This window comes from Girardinichthys multiradiatus, chromosome 12 (assembly GCF_021462225.1).
Source record: "Girardinichthys multiradiatus isolate DD_20200921_A chromosome 12, DD_fGirMul_XY1, whole genome shotgun sequence".
Taxonomy (NCBI): domain Eukaryota; kingdom Metazoa; phylum Chordata; class Actinopteri; order Cyprinodontiformes; family Goodeidae; genus Girardinichthys; species Girardinichthys multiradiatus.
Genome location: NC_061805.1, coordinates 5,326,617 through 5,353,858, shown reverse-complemented (window position 1 = coordinate 5,353,858; position 27,242 = coordinate 5,326,617). Strand labels below are relative to the sequence as shown.

At 38.9% G+C, this 27,242-nt stretch overlaps 1 protein-coding gene across 2 annotated transcripts; it reads left to right on the top strand.

Annotated features, from left to right (window-relative positions):
- The first annotated feature begins 2,853 nt into the window (after positions 1-2,853).
- Positions 2,854-26,240, top strand: ube2l3b (ubiquitin-conjugating enzyme E2L 3b). 2 transcript variants are annotated; one of them, XM_047381599.1, is made up of 4 exons: positions 2,854-2,918; positions 4,638-4,733; positions 4,809-4,995; positions 20,142-22,331. In XM_047381599.1, exons 1-4 carry the CDS (start codon positions 2,892-2,894, stop codon positions 20,213-20,215), a joined length of 384 nt encoding a protein of 127 aa, XP_047237555.1. In that variant the 5' UTR covers positions 2,854-2,891; the 3' UTR covers positions 20,216-22,331. The 2 variants fall into 2 exon arrangements, with proteins under 2 accessions (XP_047237555.1, XP_047237554.1); XM_047381598.1 differs by lacking the exon at positions 20,142-22,331 and adding an exon at positions 25,568-26,240 and having other exon boundaries at positions 2,855-2,918.
- Positions 26,241-27,242: the final 1,002 nt, after the last annotated feature.

The following is a 27,242-nucleotide window of genomic DNA, read 5'->3' as shown; positions in this document are numbered from 1 at the left end:
ATCCACATCAACTCCAGTACCAAAGTTGTCTCCAACTGGAACTGATTTTGACAAAATTTCCCAATTTCACCAAATAAACTACAAAAACTACGAAGATATCGTACAGCAACCAAGCTCTTCTTCCTGCTGTCTTGATTTTTTACCCACAGCTTTCCTTAAGAAAGCTTTGCCCGTAATAACATCTGATTTAACACAAATAATAAACACGTCCCTTTTGTCTGGTGTTTTCCTCCAGGCCCTGAAAACAGCAATTATCAAACCCCTATTGAAAAAGAGCAACTCGGACAAGCTGCTACTACAGAACTACAGGCCTATATCAAACCTCCCCTTCATCAATAAGATTATTGAAAAAGCTGTGTTTCAGCAGTTAAACAACTTCCTAACAACGACCAACCGCTTCGATGTCTTCCAGTCAGGCTTCCTGCTCACCACAGTACAGAGATTGCTCTTGTCAAGGTGTTCAATGACATCCGTATAAATGCAGACTGTGGAAGAACCACAGTGCTGGTATTATTGGACCTTAGTGCAGCATTCGACACTGTTGATCACTCCATTTTATTAGAGCACCTGGAAAACTGGGTCGGCCTTTCTGGTACAGCACTCAACTGGTTTAAATCCTACTTGAAGGACAGGGACTTTTTTGTGTCAGTAGGTAACTTTACATCAGAGAGGACAAAAATCATATGTGGCGCTCCCCAAGGGTCCATCTTAGGGTCCCTTCTATTCAATATCTACATGCTCCCCATAACTCCGATTTTAATAAACAACAACGTAAGTTATCATAACTATGCAAACGACACACAGCTACACATTACGATGTCACCAGGTGACTATGAACCCATTCAAGGGTAAATGCTTAGAAAAAATCAATGCATGGATGGGCCTACATTTTCTTCAGCTGAATCAAAACAAAACTGAAGAAATAATCTTTGGACCAAAAGAAGAGTTTAAAAATTGGCACACAGCTTCAGTTAATACAGCTAGAAACCACCAATCAGGCTCCAAACCTGGGTGTAGTGATGGACTCAGACCTGAACCTTCAGAGGCACATAGAGATAGTAACAAGGTCAGCCTTCTATCACCTAAAGAACATCTCCAGGATTAAAGAACTAATGTCTCAGCAGGACCTTGAAAAACTGATTCATGCGTTCATCTTTAGTAGAATTGATTACTGGAACAGTGTCTTCACAGGTCTGCCTAAAAAGTCAATCAGACAGCTGCAGTTGATCCAGAACGCTGCTGCCCGCGTCCTCACTAGAACTAAGAAAGTGGAGCACATCACCCCGGTTCTAAATTCCCACACTGGCTCCCTGTAGCTCAGAGAATAGACTTTTAAATATTTCTGTTAGTCTATAAATCACTGAATGGCTTAGCACCAAAATACATTACAGACTTGTTGTCACTGTATCAACCACCCAGACTCTCAGGTCTTATGGCTCAAATCTACTCTGCAAACCCAAAACCAGAACCAAACATGGAGAAGCAGCTTTTAGTTCTTATGCTCCACTAATCTGGAATAAACTGCCAGAAAACTGTAAAAGCGCCAAAACCCTATGTTGCTTTAAATCAAGATTAAAAACATATTTGTTTAGAGTGGCCTTTGAATGTTATCTAAACATTATTAGTTAAGTTTTCAGTCCAATTTTCCTTTCATTTTCTTATCCATCATTCTATTCTATTTTTTTTTTAATTACCTCCGTTGTTTGATTTTCTGTATCACTGTAATGTTTTTCCGTATGTACAGCGCCTTGAGTGCCTTGTTGCTTAAAAGCGCTATATAAAATAAACTTGACTTGACTTGACTTGACTTAAAGGTTGAACTATTGTGAGTGCAAGCAGGCTGTCTGCTCAGCTAATGTGATCAGACCTTTAACCCTTAAGACTAGATATTGTTTTTTTAAAGTAACAGCAAATTTTATTTTAATGGGTGGTTTCTTATTTAGTGGAGTGTGAAAGCTTTATTTTTTCAATTTTTCATTGCTTGATGCAGCCAGCTCTGCAGGAGGAGAGACCACAGTTCCAGGTTTGGATGTAGTTTCCCGAAAGCTCCCAGTGATCCTCTTCACTGTCATGTCTTGTCATCATCTGTACAGTCTCCTGGTCTTCTTTTACATTTTTGAATTATTAATAAAAAAAGTTTAGTAGTTATTGTAAATGAATAATGCTGTTGTAAAACAACTCTGGCCAAATGCAGGTTGGTCAAAAATGAAATGTAAAATGAGTATTTCAACTTTTCCTGTTTATCGATCTAGTGCAAACTTAATTAAGGAATTATGATATGAATGAATCAACTGCATAACTCTAAAGCTGGCCATCAGCTATTATTATTATTTGTCAGTTAAGACAGAAAAAAATTTATATGCAGATAGTCTTGAGGTAGCAGAGCTTTTCATTGTTTGGTAGATATTCATGGCTCACTGTTAACAAATCTGAAAAAGTAATATAAGGTAATATAAGTAATATAATATTATATTATATTATAAGGTAATATAAAGTAATATATTATAAGGTAATATAAGTAATATAACCACCATTATTTACTTTTTGAAGCTTTTTTATGATCAAAAATAAAAACTTTAGCTGATTATTTAAAAAAAAATTTAACTATTTGATATTTGTCAAATTACATTCATTAGAAATTTGAAAAAAATCACATTCCCAACTAAAAGAGAATAATTTTTTGCAACTTCGGAAAAGAGCTTAGCAGAGCGATGACATCAAGTGCGTTCTGTTCCTATTGCAGAGCCACCGTACTGCGTCCTTGCGTTCTCGGCAAGAACATACTTTCAATTCTTCTCGCCAAGAACGTACTTGTGTACTTGGGGATTGATGAGTAAGGCCCGATATTTTTGTCGCGCTGTGCATTCTGGGAACGACACAGTGACTTCAAGATGGCGGCGAGCAGAAGGCTGGCCAAGGTAAATGTTTCTGTCTTAATTTTACGGGACATTCTTTTTAATGCGTAAAGACTTTATGAGGGCCACACTCCGTGGTCATATTGTGTCTAAGAGCATACAAGATAATGCCACTTTGTAATGTTGTAGGTACTAACTGTCTAATTGTTTAAATCTTCTATAAACGAGAGGTCATTGCTAATCATCAAGCCTGGCAGCAACGCACTGGTATTGTGCGAGTAGGCCAGAGACACCCATGTTATGGATTCCACTTATAATGGGTATCAGAGTCGCATCTATGGTTTGATCAAGGAATGGATAAAGGAACGGAGAGACCAGGGAGGCGGAGTTGGTTAGATTAATGTTGTTTTGTCCAAACGTATGCGATTTCTGTGCGTGACTAGTTACCCACTTTAATGAACTATTATTCCCAGATTGACTTAATACTTCACTCAGATTGTTTAAATCGATCACAGCCAATAAGCTGTTTCACAGCTGTGATGCCTGAGTAGTTAGGTTAACATTGTGGAAATGACAAGCTTGAATTTAATTTACTGCGAGAATTACATCTGTGTGTGTGTGTATATATAAATATATATATATTTATACACACACACACACACACACACACACACACACACAGAGTGGGGAGAACAAGTATTTGATACACTGCTGATTTAGCAGATTATCCCACTTGCGAAGCATGTAGAAGACTTTAATTTATAATCATAAGTTCTCTTCAACTGTGAGTGACAGAATCCAAAACAAAAATGCAGAAAATCACATTGTGTGATTTTTAAGTAATTGATTAGCATCTTATTGCATGACATAAGTATTTGATACATCAGAAAACACTAAACTTAATATTTGGTACAGAAACCTTTGTTTGCAATGACATATATCAGATGTTTCCTTTAGTTCTTGAAGAGGTTTGCCCACACTGCATCAGGGATTCTGGATCACTCCTCCATACAGATCTTCAGATCCTTTAGGTTTCGTGGCTGTCACTGGGCAATATGGAATTTCAGCTCCCTCCAGATCCAAGATTTGCGATTGAGTTCAGATCTGGAGACTGGCTAGGCCACTCCAGGACCTTGAGATGCTTCTTATGGAGTCACTCCTTAGTTGCCCTGGCTCTGTGCTTCGGGTCGTTGCCATGCTGGAAGACCCAGCCACAACCCATCTTCAATGCCCTTACTGAGGGAAGGAGGTTGTTGGCTTAGATCTCCTGATACATGACCCCATCCATCCTCCCCTCAATAGGGTGCAGTCGTCCTGTCCCCTTTGCAGAAAAGCATCCCCAAAGAATGATGTTTCCACCTCCATGCTTCATGGTAGGGATGGTGTTCTTGGGGTTGTATTCATCTTTCTTCTTCCTCCAAACACAACAAGTGGAGTTTAGACCTCAAAGCTCTATTTTTGTCTCATCGACCACATGACCTTCTCCCATTCCTCCTCTGGATCATCCAGATGGTCGTTATAAAGATAGCGAGTACAAACGGGTCTGGTCTGGTCTGGTCTGGTCTGGTCTGGTCTGGTCTGGTCTGGTCTGGTCTGGTCTGGTCTGGTCTGGTCTGGGTCTAGTCTAGTCTAGTCTAGTCTGGTCTGGTCTGGTCTGGTCTGGTCTGGTCTGGTCTGGTCTGGTCTGGTCTGGTCTGGTCTGGTCTGGTCTGGTTCGGTTCGGTTCGGTTCGGTTCCTGCTCAGGTTAATGTGTAATATATGTCATATGTTTGATTTATTAGGAACTTGAAGAGATTCGACGATCTGGGATGAAGAACTTCAGAAACATTCAAGTTGAGGAATCAAACCTATTGTCATGGCAAGGGCTTATTGTTCCTGTAAGAATTTCTGTTTTTCTAGTCTGCTTTGCCTTAATTTGGGTATCTAGTTATAATCATTAACTTGTCTTTCAGGACAATCCTCCTTATGATAAAGGCGCGTTTAGGATTGAAATCATTTTTCCAACCGAGTACCCGTTCAAGCCTCCAAAAATCACATTCAAGACAAAGATCTATCACCCCAACATCGACGAGAAAGGTCAGGTGTGCTTGCCTGTGATTAGTGCTGAGAATTGGAAGCCTGCCACCAAAACTGACCAAGGTGCGTGGTACTGAGAAGTACTTTAAATATGAAATTGTATGTTTTTTTATTTTCTTTAATCAAGTGTTTGTTTTTAGTTAAGCTTCCAGATATAGTGAGCTGAGCTATTTTAACAGTATAACTGTTTTTGTGTCTGTCATTTAAGAGTATAATATTCAGTGGTTCAAAAACACTTTTTTATATATTAAAAAAAAAATTCCTTTTACACGCTGCCCGGCAAAAGAATTTGTAATATAGATTTCACTGTTTTGAAATGGTATTCATAATTGATGCCTAATAAATATTTCAACAGACCCAGGATAGCGAAATAAGGGAAGGCTGACAGTTTCAGGATGCTAATAATAAAGTTTTGCATTCAGTCCACAACATGGGTGCACAGAACTGGGATCTGATAAAGTGATTAACAATCTGCCACATGATTAAAACAAAGCTAAAAATATGCTAGAGAACTTTTCTAATACATCTGTGAATAGAAAATAGCTGGCCACTGATTCCTACAGAACTGATGACTTTATGGTCTGGAGCTACACAGGTAGTTATGCAGTGAGTAAGGTACTTCCACTAGGAATATCAGATTTGGTTCTGCTTCTACTTAAATCTATCTGTCTCCCTCCATATTTCTATCTTTTTATATCTTTACCTGTTTCTCTATATCTCTCCATCTTAATCTGTTTCTCTCCAACTCTGTTATCTTTAGAACAAGGTTCTGAATTTTAGGTATTATTATTATTACGCCGGCTTGGAAATTCTGTGTTTAATTTGTAATATCATTGCAAAAGTTGATGGGGTATCATACTAAAGGGTAAACTTTCTTAACCATGAATGTTTGGATGTTGGTCGCCAATAGTTCAAATCACTGCTCTTCTTTTGTTTTTCCATATCTTTTTTTCAACAAAGAGTTCTGTAGGTGTTGCACCAGCTTGGGTTTTGCCCAAAACATTATTATCCCTGGCAAATTAAGATTGCTGTCAATATTTTATTTTATAAATATGTTTCTCCTGAGTGAAAGTAAAATACAAATTTAGGAGAATTCCAGGCTCTAGGAGGGTCCAGACTTAAATGAGATGGAGAACCTGTGAAATGAGTTAAAGATTAAGATTAGGCAAGCAGGTCTTCAGAACTCTAAAAACGTTGTGCTCTTTGCAAATGATGACATTTCAAAACTAAAAATATAAAAGGCTTATCTGCAATTTTAAGAAATGTTTCATTGCCAAAAGCCAGTCAGGGACTCTGTCATATAGCCAAATAAAGGCTTTGCCATTTACTATTGTGAAGAGTGTGAATATATGTCAGCAGGCCATTTTTGTTAAATATTTAAAAAAGGGTGGAAATATGGGTGGATTTATGGGAGAAAAATACTCTTAAGATGCCAGAATGTCAGTGTTTTCATCAGAATCAGAAAAGCTTTATTGCCAAGGACGTTTTTGGACATACAAGGAATTTGTTTTGGCGTAGTCGGTGCAATACAATACAAATTGAACAGTATAAACATATCTACAATATAATACAAATATATGTGCACAGTTTTAAGTGAGTGAGAGTAAGTATAGAGCAGCATAAGATGCAAGAGCAATACAACAGTGCAGGTGATCATTGTGCAAGTATGGCAGTGCAAGTAAAGCAGGAGTCCAAGCTGAGCGTTAATGTAACGCATAGAGTTACAGGTTACAAGTGTCCTGTCAGCAAAAAAAAAAGGGGGGGGGGGAGGGAGAGTGTCAGTGTGGTTTCCGGGCTTTGTTAACCAGGCTGGTGGCAGATGGGAAAAAACTGTTCTTGTGGCGTGAGGTTTTGGTCCGGATGGACCGCAACCTCCTGCCAGAGGGGAGAGTTTCAAAGAGTCTGTGACCGGGGTGGGAGGGATCAGCCAGAATCTTCCCTGCCCGCTTCAGGGTCCTGGAGGTGTACAGTTCCTGGAGCGACAGTAGACTGCAGCCAATCACCTCAGCAGACCGAATGACACGCTGCAGCCTGCCCTTATCCTTGGCTGTAGCAGCGGCGTACCAGATGGTGATGGAGGAGGTGAGGATGGACTCAATGATGGCTGTGTAGAAGTGCACCATCATAGTCTTTGGCAGGTTAAATTTCTTCAGCTGCCGCAGGAAGAACATCCTCTGCTGGGCTTTCTTGATGAGGGAGCTGATGTTTGGCTCCCACTTGAGATCCTGGGAGATGATGGTTCCCAGGAAACGGAAAGATTCCACAGTGTCAATTGTGGAGTCACAGAGGGTGATGGGGGCAGGTGGGGCTGGGTTCTGCCTGAAGTCCACAACCATCTCCACTGTCTTTAGAGTGTTGAGCTCAAGGTTGTTCTGGCTGCAACAGTCCAACAGATGGTCCACCTTCCATCTGTACGCGGACTCGTCACCATCAGAGATGAGTCCGATCAGGGTGGTGTCGTCCGCAAACTTCAGAAGCTTGACAGACTGGTGACTGGAGGTGCAGCTGTTGGTGTACAGGGTCTATCTCCAAAAATGTACAGTAAAATAATGAAATTCTTGATATGGTATAGGTGTTCCTTTCGTAGAAACCAAAGAGAATTTTGCATCACCGCTCAGGAGCTGGAAGAAATACAATCCTGAAAATGAGACAAAAGCAATTTTCACACGTCAGTAGCTCAACAAATGTAGAAATATTACCTAAAATTACACAAAATGAGCATGTCACTTAAAAGAATTGGCAGTGCCACAATAACAATATTTTAACATTATACATTTTACATGAAGAACTAGATTGATTTGAAGTTAGTGATCTGTATAATAAATACTCTTAAAAAGTTCTAATTTTCTTGTGTTGTGTATATAATAAAAAGTAAATATATACCACGAGGCCCACTTGGTGCAGCTTGTTTTGGGGCAGCAGATAGAACCTCAGAGTCATCAGGTATTAATATACCTTCAGAATAATTCTCCTCACTAGATGGAGGGCTTGAAGATGATCAAATGTTTAGTCATTAGTATAATAAATAGTCCCTGGAGTTATACACCTTCATATATCTAGTTTTTCTATTCTTTTCATCCTCTGTAAATTAATAGTGTACACTTTGGGGGATAGGCTTTATTTGTTTGATTTTGGCCAACATAAAAATTAAAAACATTTTTAATCAAGGTTTAACCTCTTATGCCCCAAGGGTTTTTTTTTTGTAGTTTGTGCTCAAGATAACATGCCCAAATCTATTTGAGTTCTTCTCAGAAATTACCAACCTTATTTAAACAATCATTATGGGCCTGATCTTCAAAGGTTTCAAACAAGGAATTGCTTGTGCAAAAAAAAAAAAAAGAAATTGCACGTGCAATAAGTGGGTGTGTTGCGTGTGATCTAGAAAGATTGCGTGCACAATGGGTAACAAGAGCAAATGTGGCGCAGACCGCCCTATTTAAAATAGGAAGTTGTGTGTGTTATTATGGAGAGTTTGAGAGTGGTCGAATAAGAAAGATGAAATTTAAAAACATGGAGTTGGAGGTAATAATAAAAAATATAATAATTATAAAATACTAATAATTAGCATCAACATAAGTATCTGAAAGTGCTACAAAACAACAGTAAAAACATTTAGAAACATGAAAATACTAAAATCAACAGTTAAGCCATGAAATATTTATTATAAAACCTAGAAAAGCTGACAGCCACTGTCCGACTTACATTGAAATACATTCCTAAACAGCTGTAGTTACCTTCGTGCCCACCCCTCCCCACCTGTGGCGAACCCAACACAGCCACCCCCAGCCCCTTCCTCCACTCTGAGAGCTTTCAGTTTTCTTCCTGTGACAAGTGATTTCAATTCAGGGATATAAGTCGTTTGACCCAAACATTGCAAACCAATATAGGCCCATAATAATTTAATACAACATGAACGTACTTCTTGCAGAGCCATAAAAAGGACATTGAGGGCCAAAAAAATAATAATAATCTGTCCTGTGCACAAGAAGCGCAGTTTTTTTTGTTTTTGTTTTTCCTTTAGTGTCCCTTTGGCTTCATGATGGGTTTCTGGTGGGTAGTAAAGTTCAGTGTTTGTTAAATACGTGCATCATTGTCGCGCTGACAATGGTGCAAACTGGCAAGTTTTTGCCTTTTACACCTCTCAGCCGGAATGTTGGACCACTCTTCCTTTGCAAACTGCTCCAGGTCTCTCTTATTGGAAGGGCAACATTTCCCAACAACAATTTTAAGATCTCTCCATAGGTGTTCAATGGGATTTAGATCTGGACTCATTGCTGGCCACTTTAGAACTCTCCAGTGCTTGGTTGCCATCCATTTCTGGGTGCTTTTTGACATTTGTTTGCAGTCATTGTCCTGTTGGAAGACCCAAGATCTCAGACACAAACCCAGCTTTCAGACACTGGGCTGTAAAGTGCGACCCAAAATCCGTTGGTAATCCTCAGATTTCATGATGCCTTGCACACATTCAAGGCACCCAGTGCCAGAGGAAGCAAAACAACCCGAAACATCATTGAACGTCCGCCATATTTCACTGTAGGTATTGTGTTATTTTCTTTGTAGGCCACATTCCGTTTTCAGTGAACAGTAAATTGATGTCCTTTACCAAAAAGCTCTATCTTGGTCTCATATGTCCACAAGACGTTTTCCCAGGAGGATTTTGGCTTACTCAAGGTCATTTTGGTAAAATGTAGTCGTGCTTTTTTGTGTCAACAGTGGGGTCCTCCTGGGTCTCCTGCCATAGCGTTTCATTTCATTTAAATGTTGACGGATAGTTTACGCTGACAATGATGCTCCCTGAGCCTCCAGGATAGCTTGAATATTTTTGGAACTTGTTTGGTGCTGCTTATCCACCATCCAGACTTCGCTGCGTTGACGCCATTCATCAAGTTTTCTCTTCCGCCAACGGCCAGGGAGATTAGTTACAGTGCCATGAGTTGCAAACGTCTTGATAATGTTGTGCACTGTGGAGAAGGAGAGTCTAGATCTCTTTAGATGGACTTGTTGTAACTTTGAGATTGTTGATATTTTTCCACAATTTTTGTTCTCAAGTCCTTAGACAGTTCTCTTCTCCTCTTTCTGTTGTCCATGCTTAGTGTGGCACACACAGACGCACAATGCAAAGACTAAGTGAACTTATCTCCTTTTTATCTGCTTTCAGGTGTGATTTTTATATTGCCCACACCTGTTACTTGCCCCAGGTGTGTTTAAAGGAGCATCACATGCTTGAAACACTCGTATTTATCCACAATTGTGAAAGGGTGCCAGTAATTTTGTCCAGCCCATTTTTGGAGTTTGGTGTGACATTCTGTCCAATTTGCTTTTTTTCCTCCCTTTTTTGGTTTAGTTTTAATACACACAAAGGGAATAAACATGTGTATAGCAAAACATGTGTTACTGTAATCCTTTTCTGTGAGAAATACTTCATTTTCTTGAAAATTTTCAGGGGTGACAACATTTAGGGCCATGACTGTATCTTCTTTCTTCCTCCACTTGTTGTAGAATCAGACCTCTACGGTGTTATCTTGTATTCTCTTTATCATTCTTTCTCTCCTCTTCTTATCTCCTCTCCCTTTCAGCTTTTTGCCCTACCTCTCCCTTTTTTTTTTTTTCCTTTGTTTCCACCTCAGTGTCGATTGCATTTGAAATAATCCCAAAGTAATTTCTAATTATGTTTTTTTGTATATATATCAAGCGGAGCATTATAAAGTCTAATGCTCCACTTGCGCAAATAAATCTGTTGGGCTTCTTCTTGGCACTCGGACAACCATTCTGAGAGCAACTTTGCTGGACAGGACACAAAAAATATAAAATAAATATGTGCATTCTGGTGATCAACATATGGTTTACGGATTCCTGAAGGCAAACGCACTAAAAGGTTCGGCTCATTTTGCACACGCAATTCGATTTGCATGTGATTTGTAGATCAGCTTTGCACATGCAACACAGTTTGCGTGTGATTTTGTTCAAGCAAACCTTTTGAAGATTAGGCCTTAAGTTAATGATTATGTTTTTCAAATGCAAGTAATAATTCTGGCTTGGCTGCGGGTTGAGTAAATCCTGGGTGAATTGTGAGAAAATGTAATATTTTTGGAATCTGTGAGATCTCTTCTTTCAGCAGTCCTGCTGGTTCTGCGTGTAGATGCTGTGTGGTGAACAACTGAGACAGAGTTTTGCCGTGATGCCAATTTGTGGAGTTTGTTTACTTTCTGATTCAACTGCTTGTAGTTTTAACTGTTTTGTGTTTGTAGAAATTGTTTACATCAGCTTTTAGCCAAGATTCTAATGCTTCTGTGGATACCACACATGTTTGACACATTTTTAAGTAAGGGAACGTACAATAATGAAAGTTAAAAAAACAATTTTTATTCTTCCCATGATGAGCAAACGAAGCTTAAGACATGCTTGACTGCTGCAGTGAAATTGATGCTCCTCCTACAAAGAGATGTTTCAGTAAACGTTTGCTTTTGGAGATTCTACAATTCTCTCAGATATTTGTACATGATAATGTTTAGAGTAAGAGGAGAATTTAATAACACCATTCAGCTAGTTTTAATGTAAAAATAGGCTCTGTTTATATACTAGTATTTTTATATTACTTTTAAAAGCGATAATCATAACTAATAATGTCTTCACATTTTGTAATTGCTATCTACCTTATTACTACAGATTACTACGGATTACTACAGATGTGCAATATCTGTTGCAATTAACTCCACTTTGCTTTTGCAAATATATTGTGTGATTTCAATTGAACAACTCAATTCGTATTTGAACAACCCTAACTTTTGTACCGTAAGGTAGAAGGCGATATTTCTTTCTATTTGTTGAAGCCGAGCACCTCACATCCCAGCCCTGGTTGGACACATATAGTGGAGTGAAAAAGTGTTTGTCCCCTTCATGATTTCTTTATTTTTTTTGCATGTTTGTCACATTTAAGTGTTTCAGATCATCAAACAAATTTAAATATTAGTCAAAAACACAACTAAACAAAAGATTCAGTTTTTAAATGAAGGTTTTTTTTTACGGGAGAAACAAATCCAAACCTACATGGCCCCTGTGTGAAAATGTGATTGCCTCCTAAACCTAATAACTGGTTGGGCCACCATTAGCAGCACCAACTGCAATCAAGCCTTTGTGATAACTTGCAATGAGTCTTTTCCAGCGCTGTGGAGGAATTTTGGCTTTATAAATGTTTATAACCCTTTCCAGGCTGATAGATCTCAATGACTTTCTTTCTCGAGTGTTCCTGAATTTCTTTGGATCGCAGAATGATGTCTAGCTTTTGGATCTTTTGGTCTGCTTCACTCTGTCAGCAGGTCCCATTTAAGTGATTTCTTGATTGAGAACAGGTGTGGCAGTAATCAGGTCCAGGTGTGACTAGAGAGTTTGAAATCAAGTATGACAAACCACAGTTATGTTAATTATTAGAGGGGTCATTTACATCTTCACACAGGGCCATGTCGGTTTGGATTCCTTGCCTCCTTAATAATAAAAATCTTAATTTAAAAGCTGCATTTTGTGGTTACTTGTGTTGTCTCTGACTAATATTCAAATATGTTTGATGATCTGAAAAACCCTGAAGTGTGATAAACATGCAAAACAAATTGAAAATAAAGAAGTGGACAAACTGTACCTAAACTTATATTGATAAATAGGACTTCAACCTTCGTAAAACCCTCATAAAGGAATTCTACTCTGAACAAGAATGTATTTGAAGCATTATTTGGATAAATATAGCTGAAAAGGCTACATGCCTCTGCCTTCTTTTAAAACAGAAGTTTAGGCAGGCACTTTCTACCTCTTCCGTATAGTTATACACCGTACCAATGCACTCTAACCAGGGTGCCTTGAGCATTGGATTTTGCGATCCATAGTGCCCAAACAGATTTATAGCTGACCAGAAATCAGTTTTGTTAGGATCAAAAGTAGAATCTCTACGACTGCTTGTAATTAATATCTGATCCTAAATCCGCAAGTGAGGTGAGCTGTGACCTCTGATTAAAAGTTCTGTTGTACTTATTAGCTTAACAAACTGGACAGGTAACCTGTCCCCGGTTACCCTGGTTTTAGGGTTAGGGTTAACCTTAAATGACTTTTTTTGTGATCTACGTTAGTTAGAAAATAAATGCAATATAATTATTAACTTGTAGGGGCGCCTGAGGGAGTTGTTGAAAGGATGAGACCGCCCCTTCCAACATAACAGGGGAAACACATCCTCAGCCCTACATCGAACGATCCCGAAAGGCTCTGATGAGTTGAAGTTGATTTTTGTAGAGCAATTGAGAAGTGTAACAGAGTTCTCTGTAGAGGTTAATAATAAATGGATAGACATACAAAATACCAAATAATGGTGGAGTAGAAGATCACCAGCAGCTCCTAATGCAGGTTGTACCTATCAAGGTCCCACAGACCAACCACCTCGGCTGGGCCGTCTTAAGGACGGTGTCTTTATGTGAGGACCACCTCAGATCTCGAGCAAATGTGTATTCTAAGAATCTGAAGTGATCCACGCTATACACTGTGTTATTGGCGATGGTACGATCTTAAAAAGGTTAAGCTCTTGGTGGTTGTCACTGCCCCAGTGGACCGATCCACCTCCTGTCTGTATGCAGACTAATCAACCATCAGGACGATTGGCTCAGGTTCCAGATTTAGTTCAGCCTTTATTGTTTGAAGCAGAACTAGAGTGATAGTGACTAACAATGGAGGAAAATCACTCTTGGTCAGACCAGTCTGTAAGTGGAGGTGGATAGTTATCCATGTTTGCAACATTTTTGAAGTGCAACATTGAAAGATATTAGATGACTGCTAACATGATTAAGAAGAATTCCATTGGTTGCAAAAGATGTATTTCAGAATGCAAAAAAATTGTGTACAAAGCCCATACCCTTAAATAGCAAAGCAGAGGAGACTACAATATCAGGCTGAGCAGTCAGCAGAACCATCCTATAAAATAACTGCAGGAGGGGGTAAGACCAGAGAAGTAATCACTGAGCAGGAAATGCTTGATGGCATCAAAATGACTGAAGAAGCCATGTTTTAACAAGTCTGATCGTTGTTTTTTTTGTGTGCCTTTTGTGCCAACATGATTCCAAACTTCTGGGAAAATGAATCAGAGGTTTACCCTGTCATAATTAGGATTTTGTTTCTAATGTCGGAACAGTGGCTTCTGGAAGTGGTGTATATGCTCCCATTATTTGGCCTCTCCTGGAAATCAAGTCTTCAGTGATGAATGTTAATGCTTAGACAGGCTGACAAAGCTGAAAGGCAGGATCACTACTTGACATGTTGCATCTCTTAAACTGATTTGTGAGGGAGTAGCCACTTGATAGAGAATAAACTGTTCTGTGGGTAGAGTTGGGGTTGTTATTCCTCACGAACTCCTGGCCTCTGGAGGCTTGACAACTTCTCTAAATGCTGGTATCTTTCAGGAGTTTGCGATGGGAGGAAGAGATCTTTATTGATGAATGAGGTTGTCTCTAATGGGTTTTAGTACCCTCAGCTGAGTTACCTGGGGCTTCATCAAGCAAAATTGAGAAGCAGTTTGAAAGGCCCAGATGCAGTGGAAGTCCTAATTTGTGTGGAACTCTAAATACACTGAATAGTCCTAAAGTTGGCCTGGTTGGGAATCAGCATAAGATTTGGAACCTCTGCACAGGCTTCAGTTGATAAAATAAAGGAACCCTACGGATGTCTTTGTTATATATTTGGATGCAAGGATATGTAATGTTAATTTCACAACACCTGTAAATTTATATACTATATATATATATATATACAGGGGTTGGACAATGAAACTGAAATTCAATTCAATTCAAAAATACTTTATTAATCCCAAAGGGAAATTAAATGTTGTTATAGCTCATGTTATGAAGGTCTCCTCAAAGAGCCGTTGTAGATGCCTATGGCTGTGGGCAGAAAGGACCTCCTGTAGCGCTCCGTCTTATAGCAGATCTGAAGAAGCCTCTGACTGAAGACACTCTGTTGTTGTAGGACAGTCTCATGAAGAGGATGCTCAGGGTTCTCCATAATGTTCTTCATTTTATGAAGAATCCTTCTTTCCACAATGATCTCCAGAGGTTCCAGAGGAGTCCCCAGAACAGAGCCAGCCTTTTTTATCAGCTTGTTGAGCATTTTTAATTCCCTGGCTCTGATGCTGCTTCCCCAGCAGATGATGGTAGAAGAGATCACACTTTCCACAACAGACTTATAGAAGATATGCAGCATCTTGCTGCAAACACCAAAGGACCTAAGCTTCCTCAAGAAGTACAGTCTGCTCTGTCCCTTCTTGTAGATGTCTTCACAGTTGCATCTCCACTCTACAGGTCCTTCTCAAAATATTAGCATATTGTGATAAAGTTCATTATTTTCCATAATGTCATGATGAAAATTTAACATTCATATATTTTAGATTCATTGCACACTAACTGAAATATTTCAGGTCTTTTATTGTCTTAATACAGATGATTTTGGCATACAGCTCATGAAAACCCAAAATTCCTATCTCACAAAATTAGCATATCATTAAAAGGGTCTCTAAACGAGCTATGAATCTAATCATCTGAATCAACGAGTTAACTCTAAACACCTGCAAAAGATTCCTGAGGCCTTTAAAACTCCCAGCCTGGTTCATCACTCAAAACCCCAATCATGGGTAAGACTGCCGACCTGACTGCTGTCCAGAAGGCCACTATTGACACCCTCAAGCAAGAGGGTAAGACACAGAAAGAAATTTCTGAACGAATAGGCTGTTCCCAGAGTGCTGTATCAAGGCACCTCAGTGGGAAGTCTGTGGGAAGGAAAAAGTGTGGCAGAAAACGCTGCACAACGAGAAGAGGTGACCGGACCCTGAGGAAGATTGTGGAGAAGGGCCGATTCCAGACCTTGGGGGACCTGCGGAAGCAGTGGACTGAGTCTGGAGTAGAAACATCCAGAGCCACCGTGCACAGGCGTGTGCAGGAAATGGGCTACAGGTGCCGCATTCCCCAGGTCGAGCCACTTTTGAACCAGAAACAGCGGCAGAAGCGCCTGACCTGGGCTACAGAGAAGCAGCACTGGACTGTTGCTCAGTGGTCCAAAGTACTTTTTTCGGATGAAAGCAAATTCTGCATGTCATTCGGAAATCAAGGTGCCAGAGTCTGGAGGAAGACTGGGGAGAAGGAAATGCCAAAATGCCAGAAGTCCAGTGTCAAGTACCTACAGTCATTGATGGTCTGGGGTGCCGTGTCAGCTGCTGGTGTTGGTCCACTGTGTTTTATCAAGGGCAGGGTCAATGCAGCTAGCTATCAGGAGATTTTGGAGCACTTCATGCTTCCATCTGCTGAAAAGCTTTATGGAGATGAAGATTTCATTTTTCAGCACGACCTGGCACCTGCTCACAGTGCCAAAACCACTGGTAAATGGTTTACTGACCATGGTATCACTGTGCTCAATTGGCCTGCCAACTCTCCTGACCTGAACCCCATAGAGAATCTGTGGGATATTGTGAAGAGAACGTTGAGAGACTCAAGACCCAACACTCTGGATGAGCTAAAGGCCGCTATCGAAGCATCCTGGGCCTCCATAAGACCTCAGCAGTGCCACAAGCTGATTGCCTCCATGCCACACCGCATTGAAGCAGTCATTTCTGCCAAAGGATTCCCGACCAAGTATTGAGTGCATAACTGTACATGATTATTTGAAGGTTGACGTTTTTTGTATTAAAAACACTTTTCTTTTATTGGTCGAATGAAATATGCTAATTTTGTGAGATAGGAATTTTGGGTTTTCATGAGCTGTATGCCAAAATCATCCGTATTAAGACAATAAAAGACCTGAAATATTTCAGTTAGTGTGCAATGAATCTAAAATATATGAATGTTAAATTTTCATCATTACATTATGGAAAATAATGAACTTTATCACAATATGCTGATATTTTGAGAAGGACCTGTAGTCTGTTGTCCAGGTGAACACCGAGGTATTTATACTCCTCCACCACCTCCACTTCTTCTCCCATGATAGAAATAGTTTTTGACTTATTCCTGTTTCTCTTAAAGTCTACAATCATCTCCTTTGTTTTAGTCACGTTCAAAATGAGATGATTGTTTCCACACCATGCCACAAAGCGGTCCACCACGTTCCTGTACTCAGCTTCTTGCACAGTGGTCAGAGGGATTTTAAGCCATTCTTCTTGCAGGATAGTGGCCAGGTCACTACGTGATACTGGTGGAGGAAAACGTTTCCTGACTCGCTCCTCCAAAACACCCCAAAGTGGCTCAATAATATTTAGCTCTGGTGACTGTGCAGGCCATGGGAGATGTTCAACTTCACTTTCATGTTCATCAAACCAATCTTTCACCAGTCTTGCTGTGTGTATTGGTGCACTGTCATCCTGATGCACGGCACTGCCTTCAGGATACAATGTTTGAACCATTGGATGCACATGGTCCTCAAGAATGGTTCGGTAGTCCTTGGCAGTGACTCGCCCATCTAGCACAAGTATTGGGCCAAGGGAATGCCATGATATGGCAGCTCAAACCATCACTGATCCACCCCCATGCTTCATTCTGGGCATGCAACAGTCTGGGTGGCACGCTTCTTTGGGGCTTCTCCACACCGTAACTCTCCCGGATGTGGGGAAAACAGTAAAGGTGGACTCATCAGAGAACAATACATGTTTCACATTGTCCACAGCCCAAGATTTGTGCTCCTTGCACCATTGAAACCGACGTTTGGCATTGGCATGAGTGACCAAAGGTTTGGCTATAGCAGCCCGGCCGTGTATATTGACCCTGTGGAACTCCTGACGGGCAGTTCTGGTGGAAACAGGAGAGTTGAGGTGCACATTTAATTCTGCCGTGATTTGGGCAGCAGTGGTTTTATTTTTTTTGGATACAGTCTGGGTTAGCACCCAAACATCCCTTTCAGACAGCTTCCTCTTGCATCCACAGTTAATCCTGTTGGATGTGGTTCGTCCTACTTGGTGGTATGCTGACATTACCCTGGATACTCTGCTCTTACTGGTGCAATCAATGATGACTGGGTATCAGGCTGGTCTAATTTAGCCATGGTCGTGCTGAAAAATGAAATTTTCATCTCCATAAAGCTTTTCAGCAGATGGAAGCATGAATGCTCCAAAATCTCCTGATAGCTAGCTGCATTGACCCTGCCCTTGATAAAACACAGTGGACCAACACCAGCAGCTGACACGGCACCCCAGACCATCACTGACTGTGGGTACTTGACACTGGACTTCTGGCATTTTGGCATTTCCTTCTCCCCAGTCTTCCTCCAGACTCTAGCACCTTGATTTCCGAATGACATGCAGAATTTGCTTTCATCCAAAAAAAGTACTTTGGACCACTGAGCAACAGTCCAGTGCTGCTTCTCTGTAGCCCAGGTCAGGCGCATCTGCCGCTGTTTCTGATTCAAAAGTGGCTTGACCTGGGGAATGCGGCACCTGTAGCCCATTTCTTGCACACGCCTGTGCACGGCGGCTTTGGATGTTTCTACTCCAGACTCAGTCCACTGCTTCCGCAGGTCCCCCAAGGTCTGGAATCGGCCCTTCTCCACAATCTTCCTCAGGGTCTGGTCACCTCTTCTCGTTGTGCAGCGTTTTCTGCCACACTTTTTCCTTCCCACAGACTTCCCACTGAGGTGCCTTGATATAGCACTCTGGGAACAGTCTATTCGTTCAGAAATTTCTTTCTGTGTCTTACCCTCTTGCTTGAGGGTGTCAATAGTGGCCTTCTGGACAGCAGTCAGGTCGGCAGTCTTACCCATGATTGGGGTTTTGAGTGATGAACCAGGCTGGGAGTTTTAAAGGCCTCAGGAATATTTTGCAGGTATTTAGAGTTAACTCGTTGATTCAGATGATTAGGTTCATAGCTCGTTTAGAGACCCTTTTAATGATATGCTAATTTTGTGAGATAGGAATTTTGGGTTTTCATGAGCTGTATGCCAAAATCATCCGTATTAAGACAATAAAAGACCTGAAATATTTCAGTTAGTGTGCAATGAATCTAAAATATATGAATGTTAAATTTTCATCATGACATTATGGAAAATAATTAACTTTATCACAATATGCTAATATTTTGAGAAGGACCTGTACATACAATACAGATCAAACGTTTGGACACACCTTCTCGTTCAAAGAGTTTTCTTTATTTTCATGACTATGAATATTGTAGCTTCACACTGAAGACATCAAAACATTCATTGTCGATTGGCTGAGCCAATCACTGTTTGTTTTTAAACTTAAATTAGAGTGTAGGATATTGCTTGCCTAGCAGTTGAGAAAATATTTTAAGGAAAAAAGAAAAATTATGATGATATATATTATAATACAGACTTGTGGCAATGGGACACAAATGTGCCATGGCCCAAAGGTTTTCTGTGTCTCCCTGGACAGTCTCAGGAGCATGGAGGAGATTCCAGGAGATAGGCAGTTACTCTAGGAGAGCTGGACTGGGCCATCGGAAGTCGTTAACACATTAGCAGGACCGGTGTCTGCTCCTCTGTGCAAGGATGAGTACTACCAGAGCCCTACAAAGCAGGCCACTGGCGTGAACGTCTCCGCCCAAACCATTAGAAACAGACCTCGTAGCCTGAGGGACCAACATCCTCTTATAGGCCCCGCAAACACATTTTTTCCCTAAATCCCTCGCAAGAGGAGTCTTTAATATTTCTATACTGGGTCGTCCACTTAGTTTTTCACAAATACTTTTGGTGAAAGATGGCTTTTAAAGGTCCATCAGACATGGCTAGCTCAACCGGAGAAATGCTACAGGAAGCACATATTGTTGCCCCACCCCCTCATGGCCGCTATCATTGGCAACTACGGACTCTCACCTTTCCATCCAAGTATCGTGCGTCTTTGTAAGGCCTTGTCTGGTGACTCGATTTCCGTCCATATCATAGGTAATCAAAATTGCAATCACGGTTGGCTTATTCAGTCTGTTTAACGCACTTCTCCAGACAGCGAGTTGTTTTTCACACATCTTTTCTGTGGTGTTTTTTTTTTCTTGAACGCCAATAATTAGAATGGTGAAGAAGAGGACGCTGACCATTTTCGAAGCTTTGGAACAACTTTTGAGCACCAGTAATGTTGAAGTCAAACAGTCATCGGACAGCAGCAAGGATTTTGAAGTGGAGGAAGAAGAGGAATTTCTTCTTTATAATCATAAAACTTCGCAATGAACTACCCTATTTCTGTATTTTTACAGCCAGGAGGAAGCAAGACCATCCAGCACAGAAAGGACTAACTTCTACACTAGCCCTGCACTGTTCCATAAACTGACACCACCGCATATGGAACCATCCGTCAGATACGTGTTGGCAACAAGGAATACCCTGTCCAAATCAGCAGAGAGAGGAGACATGAGGTGGCTGCGAAAAGACTGACTGCTCTCTGTGAAATGGAAGAACTGCAAGGAGGTGACTGTATGCAGCACATTTCACAAAGCCTTCAGTGGAGACACCGTGCGGAGTGAAGGAGGGTGGTGTATCCAGTAAACTCTTTCATCTTGTTGAATATATTGGCCACTGGAAGAGGAGAGACTCCACTGTCACAGAAGCCGTTCAGGGTGGTCCTCATGAAAGAGCTCAGCAATGAGTCTAAAGCTCCTGTTACTGCAACTGCTCCAAAACTTGGTCCCTTTAACACCTGCAGCCAGCTTTCAGTGGTGAGACTGCCACTGACATGAGGAGGTGTGTGTTCTGTAGGGAGCAGAGCAAAAAAAACATATACATAATTTATAATTAGTATAAATAATTTATCTGTTCACTTGTTTTTCAATGATTTTTTTTCTGTGAAATTCCTCCAGTTGGAGACACAAGTATAGAATTCAGCTTATTTTTATATTAATTTAAATTGATTTTTATGCAGTGTACAGTGGTACATTTTGATGATACATGTGATGACCAAAGACGATGTCATTTGCAGAGGGACTTAAAATGGAAATCATCACTTTTATTTGATCAGATTCCATTTTATGAGGTGAAAAACACATTTGGCTAAATTGTGCCCAAATGGGAATGACTTCACCTGGCACATTGCTCACTAAAACCTTTGTGGAACAAATATGCCTTAACGGATTCAGTCCAAATTAGCTGCAGTTATAGTCAAGATGTTGATGACTACAATCTGAGGCTTCTCCTAGGATTTCAATAGAATTTTCATGGTGTTTTGCAATGTGCATTTAGAAATAATTTTGGTGATGCTACAAACGTTTTTTAATCACATTGTGCAATAATGGTTTCACTTATTAAAAATATTATTTAATGTCTTATCTTTACACACATACCAAATGTTTGCATTTACACCTCCTAACGGTGGAGCTATTCATGATTTAGTTTGTGATGTATTTTGTAGGCGGAAATTGCATTTAAAACACTGGGGTTAAGAGGATAAACCTTTGAGATATATTCAGTGCATAATACCTAAAAGTACCTATTAAAGTTTTATCTCAAAGTGCATCACCACTTGATATGAATTTTGTTAATAGAGCTAGCAGCCATATATACAGTTCTTTTAAGCCAAACACCAAGGAATTTTGCACAATACTTAGGAAGAGAATGCCTGTAAGCCCTAATAAATATTGCTCAATTTAGACTGCACAGTGATATATATATATATATATATATATACAGTAAAAGCGGCAGGTAGCATTTTTCTTTTAAAGAAAATCATTAAATTTAGGGACATGATAAACAATGTATACTATTTCTAATATAAACATGGTTGTCTGAGATTACCTCGGGGATTTAATAGTAAACTATAGATTTTTTATGCCTTTTTGAATGTGGCAAAGTACTTTTGAACGGAATTTTGAATGATTTTTGGTCGTAAAAGTATTTAATCCAAAAGCTTATATTGTTCCTCCTCTACAGGAGAACATTTTGGATATTTCAATGATGAACCATCTATTTTTTATGAATTTGTGAATTTAGCTAAGTACAATGGAAATGAAGGTTAATACATTTTGGTGTAAGTACCTAACTCAGGGGCATGAATAAACACTCATACTGTTCCTTATTTTAATGAATTTCTGAATTTGGCCATGTATTGTAGAATAGATGTCTAATTTTATGGGCTTGTATTGTATGAACAACACTTTATGTTTTGTAGGAAAATCATTACGTTTAGGAACATTATGAAGAATGCATATTATTGCCAATATGGTCATGTTATATTTAAGATATTTTTGTAATTTTATGACAAACTATGTATTTTTAATGAATTTCTGAAATTGGCCAAGTACTGTAGAAATGGTTAGCTGTTTTTGTTTGTGGAAAAAGCACTAGGTCCAGAGACTTGCATTAACACATCTTGTTCTTTCTTCAGGTTGGTCATCTGGCAATATTACAGGAATTCTATAATGAAATATGGATTTTAAAATAAATTTCTAAATTCATGTCATTTTTGGCTTATATTGTATAAACAACACTTTAGAATGTAGTTAACATTGTTTGTTAACATTCCCGCCTTTAATCCAGTCAGCCAGAATCCAAAAACATGCTGCTCTCAAAACTAAGTTTTTTTGTTTCTTAGCTTGCCAGTCCAACTTTTTCCCACTTACACCATGCTCACACAGGACATTGTGTGGGTACGTACACTTTAGATGAATTTACTGAAACCTCTTTTTTTACAGAATTTTACAATAATTAATGTAGTCTTTTTGGTGGGTCCGTGTACGTTCATTTGTTATTCTATTTTTGGAAGTAAAATTTAATTCTGGAAAAGGTGTCAGTTTGGTTTTCTGATTCGTATGAATCAGAATATTTAACTTGAAAAAGAATGAAAGAATGAAACCGTTTCAGACGAGCTTTAACTTTCACTCCAAATAAATTAAATAGACATCTACACATACAGGTTATCCCTGCAAACACTTTGTCCACAAATAAGTTGTGTGAGTATTAATATAAAACAGGTCTTTCTTTTAAAATAAGAAAACCACAAACCTTTTTATTTTTGGAAACGTTTTACTAATTTAATTTTAAAACAAACTAAAAAATGCCTCATTCATTTTTTTCATATTATTTTGAAATTGAAAAACCAAAGAATGAACCATACACAGATTTTTAAAGCAAAATAAAGCCATTTCTGTTTTTTTTGTTTTTTTTCTTTAATTCAAACGAATCAGAAAACTTACCTGACACCCTTTTCAGAATTTGAATTCACTTCCAAAAATAGAATTATGAATGAACAGCAAATGTGCACGGACCTTGGTGCTTCTTAACTTCTGTTTTCTTTAAATGTATGTAGAAAGTATGACAAACAAGACCCTTTTCTTTTTTCAAATTTAAAAACTAATGAAATAAGCCACTTTTTCATCTTTTGTTTTATGATGACTTTTTAAAATTAAAAGAATGTATGACAGAAAATGATTAGGGTGAAGATGATGCAACCATAGTCTGGGATGCCCGAAAGGCTGTTATTCGTAGAAGGATTATATCATGGTGTGCTTATAATAGGAGAATGGAACATCTAAAACTTACAGATCTCAATAAGGAACTGAAAGATCTTGAAGTGAAACATAAAAAGGTACCAAGCTCTAATCTACTGATCAGAATAAAGAAAATCAGAAATGAAAATACTCAAGAAATTGAAAAACATATATATTTTTGTTAAACAAATGTCCACCAATCTGGTCCCAGATCTGCAAAAAATCTTGCAGGGAGGCTACAAAAACAGAGGGTGGATAAAATAAAATACCCATTTTTCTAATATTTTACAATATAAACAAGAACAAATACAAAATTCATTTGAGAATTATTACAAATTTCTGTATTCACCATCACTGTTGGAGAATGGACAACAAACGAACAACTTCCCCAGATCTCTTAATTTACCTACTGTCTTTGAGGAAGAGAACAAGTTCCTGACAAACACATGATAATATTAAACATTCTCTACGTATTATGAATCATATAGAGTAGAATAACGTAACAGCCCTTTTGGTACTCAGTTGTTTTTTTTTATACAAAGTCCTTGATCGATTTGGCTTGCACGCTACATTTTCTAATGTCATACTATAGCAGACCATCAGCTAAAATAAAAATAAATGGTTCTCTCAAACACTATTATACTTTAACATGGATCATGACAGGCTGCCCTCTCTCCCCACTGCTTTTTGCTCTCTTTATTATACTCTTGCTTATTGGCAGAGACTAACACATCGTATCAGGGGAATCGGGATAAGCAGGAAGGATCATAGTGATCTTATATGCAGATGATATTTTAATATATTTGAGTAACCCCTCAAATAAGTTTTCTGAATTACTGGCCCTTTTACACATTTACACAATTCGGTAGCCATTGTGGTTATAAATTAAATGTACAAAAGACTCAATTGTTGGCCTTTAATTATTCACCCCCAAAATCTCTTAGATACATTTCAGCTAAATTGGGACCAACCGTCTTTGAAAAAGGGGGTCGTAATAAATTGCGACCCCCTTTTGAAAAACATTAAGGAGGATCTGAAGGGGTGGAACTCTTATCTCCTTTCTCAGTCTAAGTCATAGAATTAATTGTATAAAAATGAATGTTCTCCCTCAACACCTCTTCCTATATAATTAAGTAATGCAAATGAATTACTTACAAATCACACAATGTAATTTTCTGGATTTTTGTTTTAGATTCCTATCACTCAGTTGAAGAGTACCTATGATAAAAATTTAAGACTTCTACACTGTACAATATATTTTCAATATGATGTGCATTGCTATTCTCAACCAATCTGTATGTTTGAAACAACACAAACACAAGTATGGTTTCTTCTGTTAAAGGGGAGTTCTCCTTTCTACTTCCACTGCATGTTTGTTCAGTTTGATGGAATTGTGCAAAGTCGATGCAACCGGCTGGGTTTCCTTACATAAAAAGTCTACAACTTTTACAATCAAAAGAGCCAGTTTTGTACTAAGTCCAGCTAAACAAAACTTTACAGGAGCAAATTTTACATGATGGTTTCAAAAAGGACAACTTATAATTTTTGATAAAAACCTACTATAGGAAATTTGACATTTTTAAGAAGCACTATTTAATTTTGTTTGGTTTTAAAATTAAGAAAAACCGTAGAAATTTGCAAAAAAGAGTGGATACATTTTCTTTTATGCAATGTTGATAGTTGTGGACAATGATATAAAAGATCACATAGTTTCCAAACTAATGGTAAGGAAAATAGATCTAAAAAAATATTACTGGTACCTTTTAGTGTCAATCTATTGTGGAAATTCAATGCAATTATTCCATGAAACAATTGAAAAACTGCTAAGACCTGCATTTATTATTTGTATATTTAAAAAATGTTGGTTCTTCAAATGTTTTAACCAAACTTATTAAGAGCCTTGTGGAAGGTCCAAAGAGCCACTTGCGGACATGGGAAAACACAGTAAAAACCTCATAACAAGTGGAGTTTAAGAGATAAAATAAATGTATTCAACCTTGAGGGGGTGGGTGGTTTTTATAGTGTGGAATCAAATGAAATGCATATCTATATCTTTGAATCTGTCTGTATGATTGGATTGAATTTCTTTAAAATGTTTTGTACATATTTTAATAGACTGCTGAATTGCATTTGTAAGACTGCTGTTGGATTTACTGTATATTTTCCATATTTATCCAGTACATTTTTTTTTGTTTCTCTTACAGTAATTCAGTCCCTCATTGCATTGGTGAATGATCCCCAGCCAGAACATCCCCTGAGGGCAGACTTAGCAGAAGAATACTCAAAGGACCGTAAAAAATTCTTGAAGAATGCTGAAGAGTTTACAAAGAAACATGGAGAAAAGCGGCCCCTAGACTAATCAGTGACAAGCACATAGCTTCTTCTTTCTCTCTTCTTCTCTGCTCCTGTGCACCCCCAAAAGGGTTATCTATCCTACCAGCTGTACAATACCTCTAACCACCTCGCTTGTTCACTCTCTTCCACACTTATTTGCTGCACCATTCCACTCTGCAGGCCTGGAGCTGCCAATGTGCAGGCAAGGTGTGACAGCCTACAGCAACCCTGCCCTTCCAGGATTGTCTGTGGATCAGGCAGACTCGCTTCTCTGATCTTTTTGTGTGGAAGATCTGGTCTTCTCTGACTTTATTTTTTAGTCAAAATGTAAAAATAATTGTTAGAGGAATATGATCACAATAAGTCAGATGGAAAAATTCTGAGAAATGTATTCCTTTTTTTTCCTTTCTATAAGCACTTGTTTATAGATTATAAACCTTATGTAAAAAAAATTTTGATGAACTGAACTTTTTCATTTTGTCCTTGGAAAAGAGTCATTTTGTAGAAGGAAATAAATGTGACAAGAAGTAATCTGGACTAGAACATTGAAGGTGTATTTAATGAAATTACCGTACTGCTTTCCTTTACCGCATTTATTTGAAATTGCCCTGTAAACTTACGTCTGTTGGTGTCTACTAAATACAGTGCCTTGCAAAAGTATCCCTCCCCCCATTCACCTATTTTTATACATTCCACCCTACAATTTAAATGTTTTTTATTCTTATTTTATGTAATAGTAAAAGTCCTTGCACTTGTATAGCACTTTATCAAGTCCAACTCCAAAATGCTTCACACTACAATCATTCATCCACCCATTTATACACACATCAACACACTGACAGTGGTTAGTTACATAGAAGCCACAACTGCCTTGGGACGGACTGAAAGAAGCAGGGTTGCCATACAATTGTCTCAGCCGGGCCCTCTGACCACTATCGGCAGGCCAGGTGGGTGAAGTGTCTTGCCCAAGGACACGACTGAGACGGACAGAGCAGGGGTTCAGACTGGCGACGGACCCCTACTACTCTGCCACCGTCATGAATGGATCTGCATAAAATAGTCAAATTGGTGAAGTGAAATGAGAAAAATAAATCTTCAAAAAAGAAAACTGAAAATTGGCATGTGCATATGTATACGCTTTGCTATGAAGCCCCTAAGTTCTACTACAACCAATTACCTACAAACGTCACATAATTAGTGAAGTTAAGTCCACCTGTGGGCAGTCTAAAGGCTCCTATGTAGTCGGGCGTAGTTGACTCCACAGACATCAGTGCGGAACTCCACACAAAACTCAATTTTTACGACCCTGTATGCAGTGTGAGATGATAAATTGCTCGGTGAGAAAGAGTCTTCACATTGAACTGTTTTATATATGACAACTGCTCCAGGCAACCAGTCAAGAGTAAATTGCCACTCACTGTGATGCACTATAGGTGTATTCTCCTTCGTCCCTATTCTGCAGTAATGGCCTTATATACCAGCTTATTTTCTTTTGTTTTTCCAAAACAAAATCCTTCCTTCCTACACCCATATATAACAGCTCTT

Excerpts from the sequence above, each read along its gene's own strand:
- ube2l3b (XM_047381598.1), top strand. The coding sequence starts at position 2,892 with ATGGCGGCGAGCAGAAGGCTGGCCAAG. Across the intron at positions 2,919-4,637 it reads CGAGCAGAAGGCTGGCCAAG|GAACTTGAAGAGATTCGACG; the intron begins GTAAATGTTTCT and ends TTGATTTATTAG. Across the intron at positions 4,734-4,808 it reads GGCAAGGGCTTATTGTTCCT|GACAATCCTCCTTATGATAA; the intron begins GTAAGAATTTCT and ends CTTGTCTTTCAG.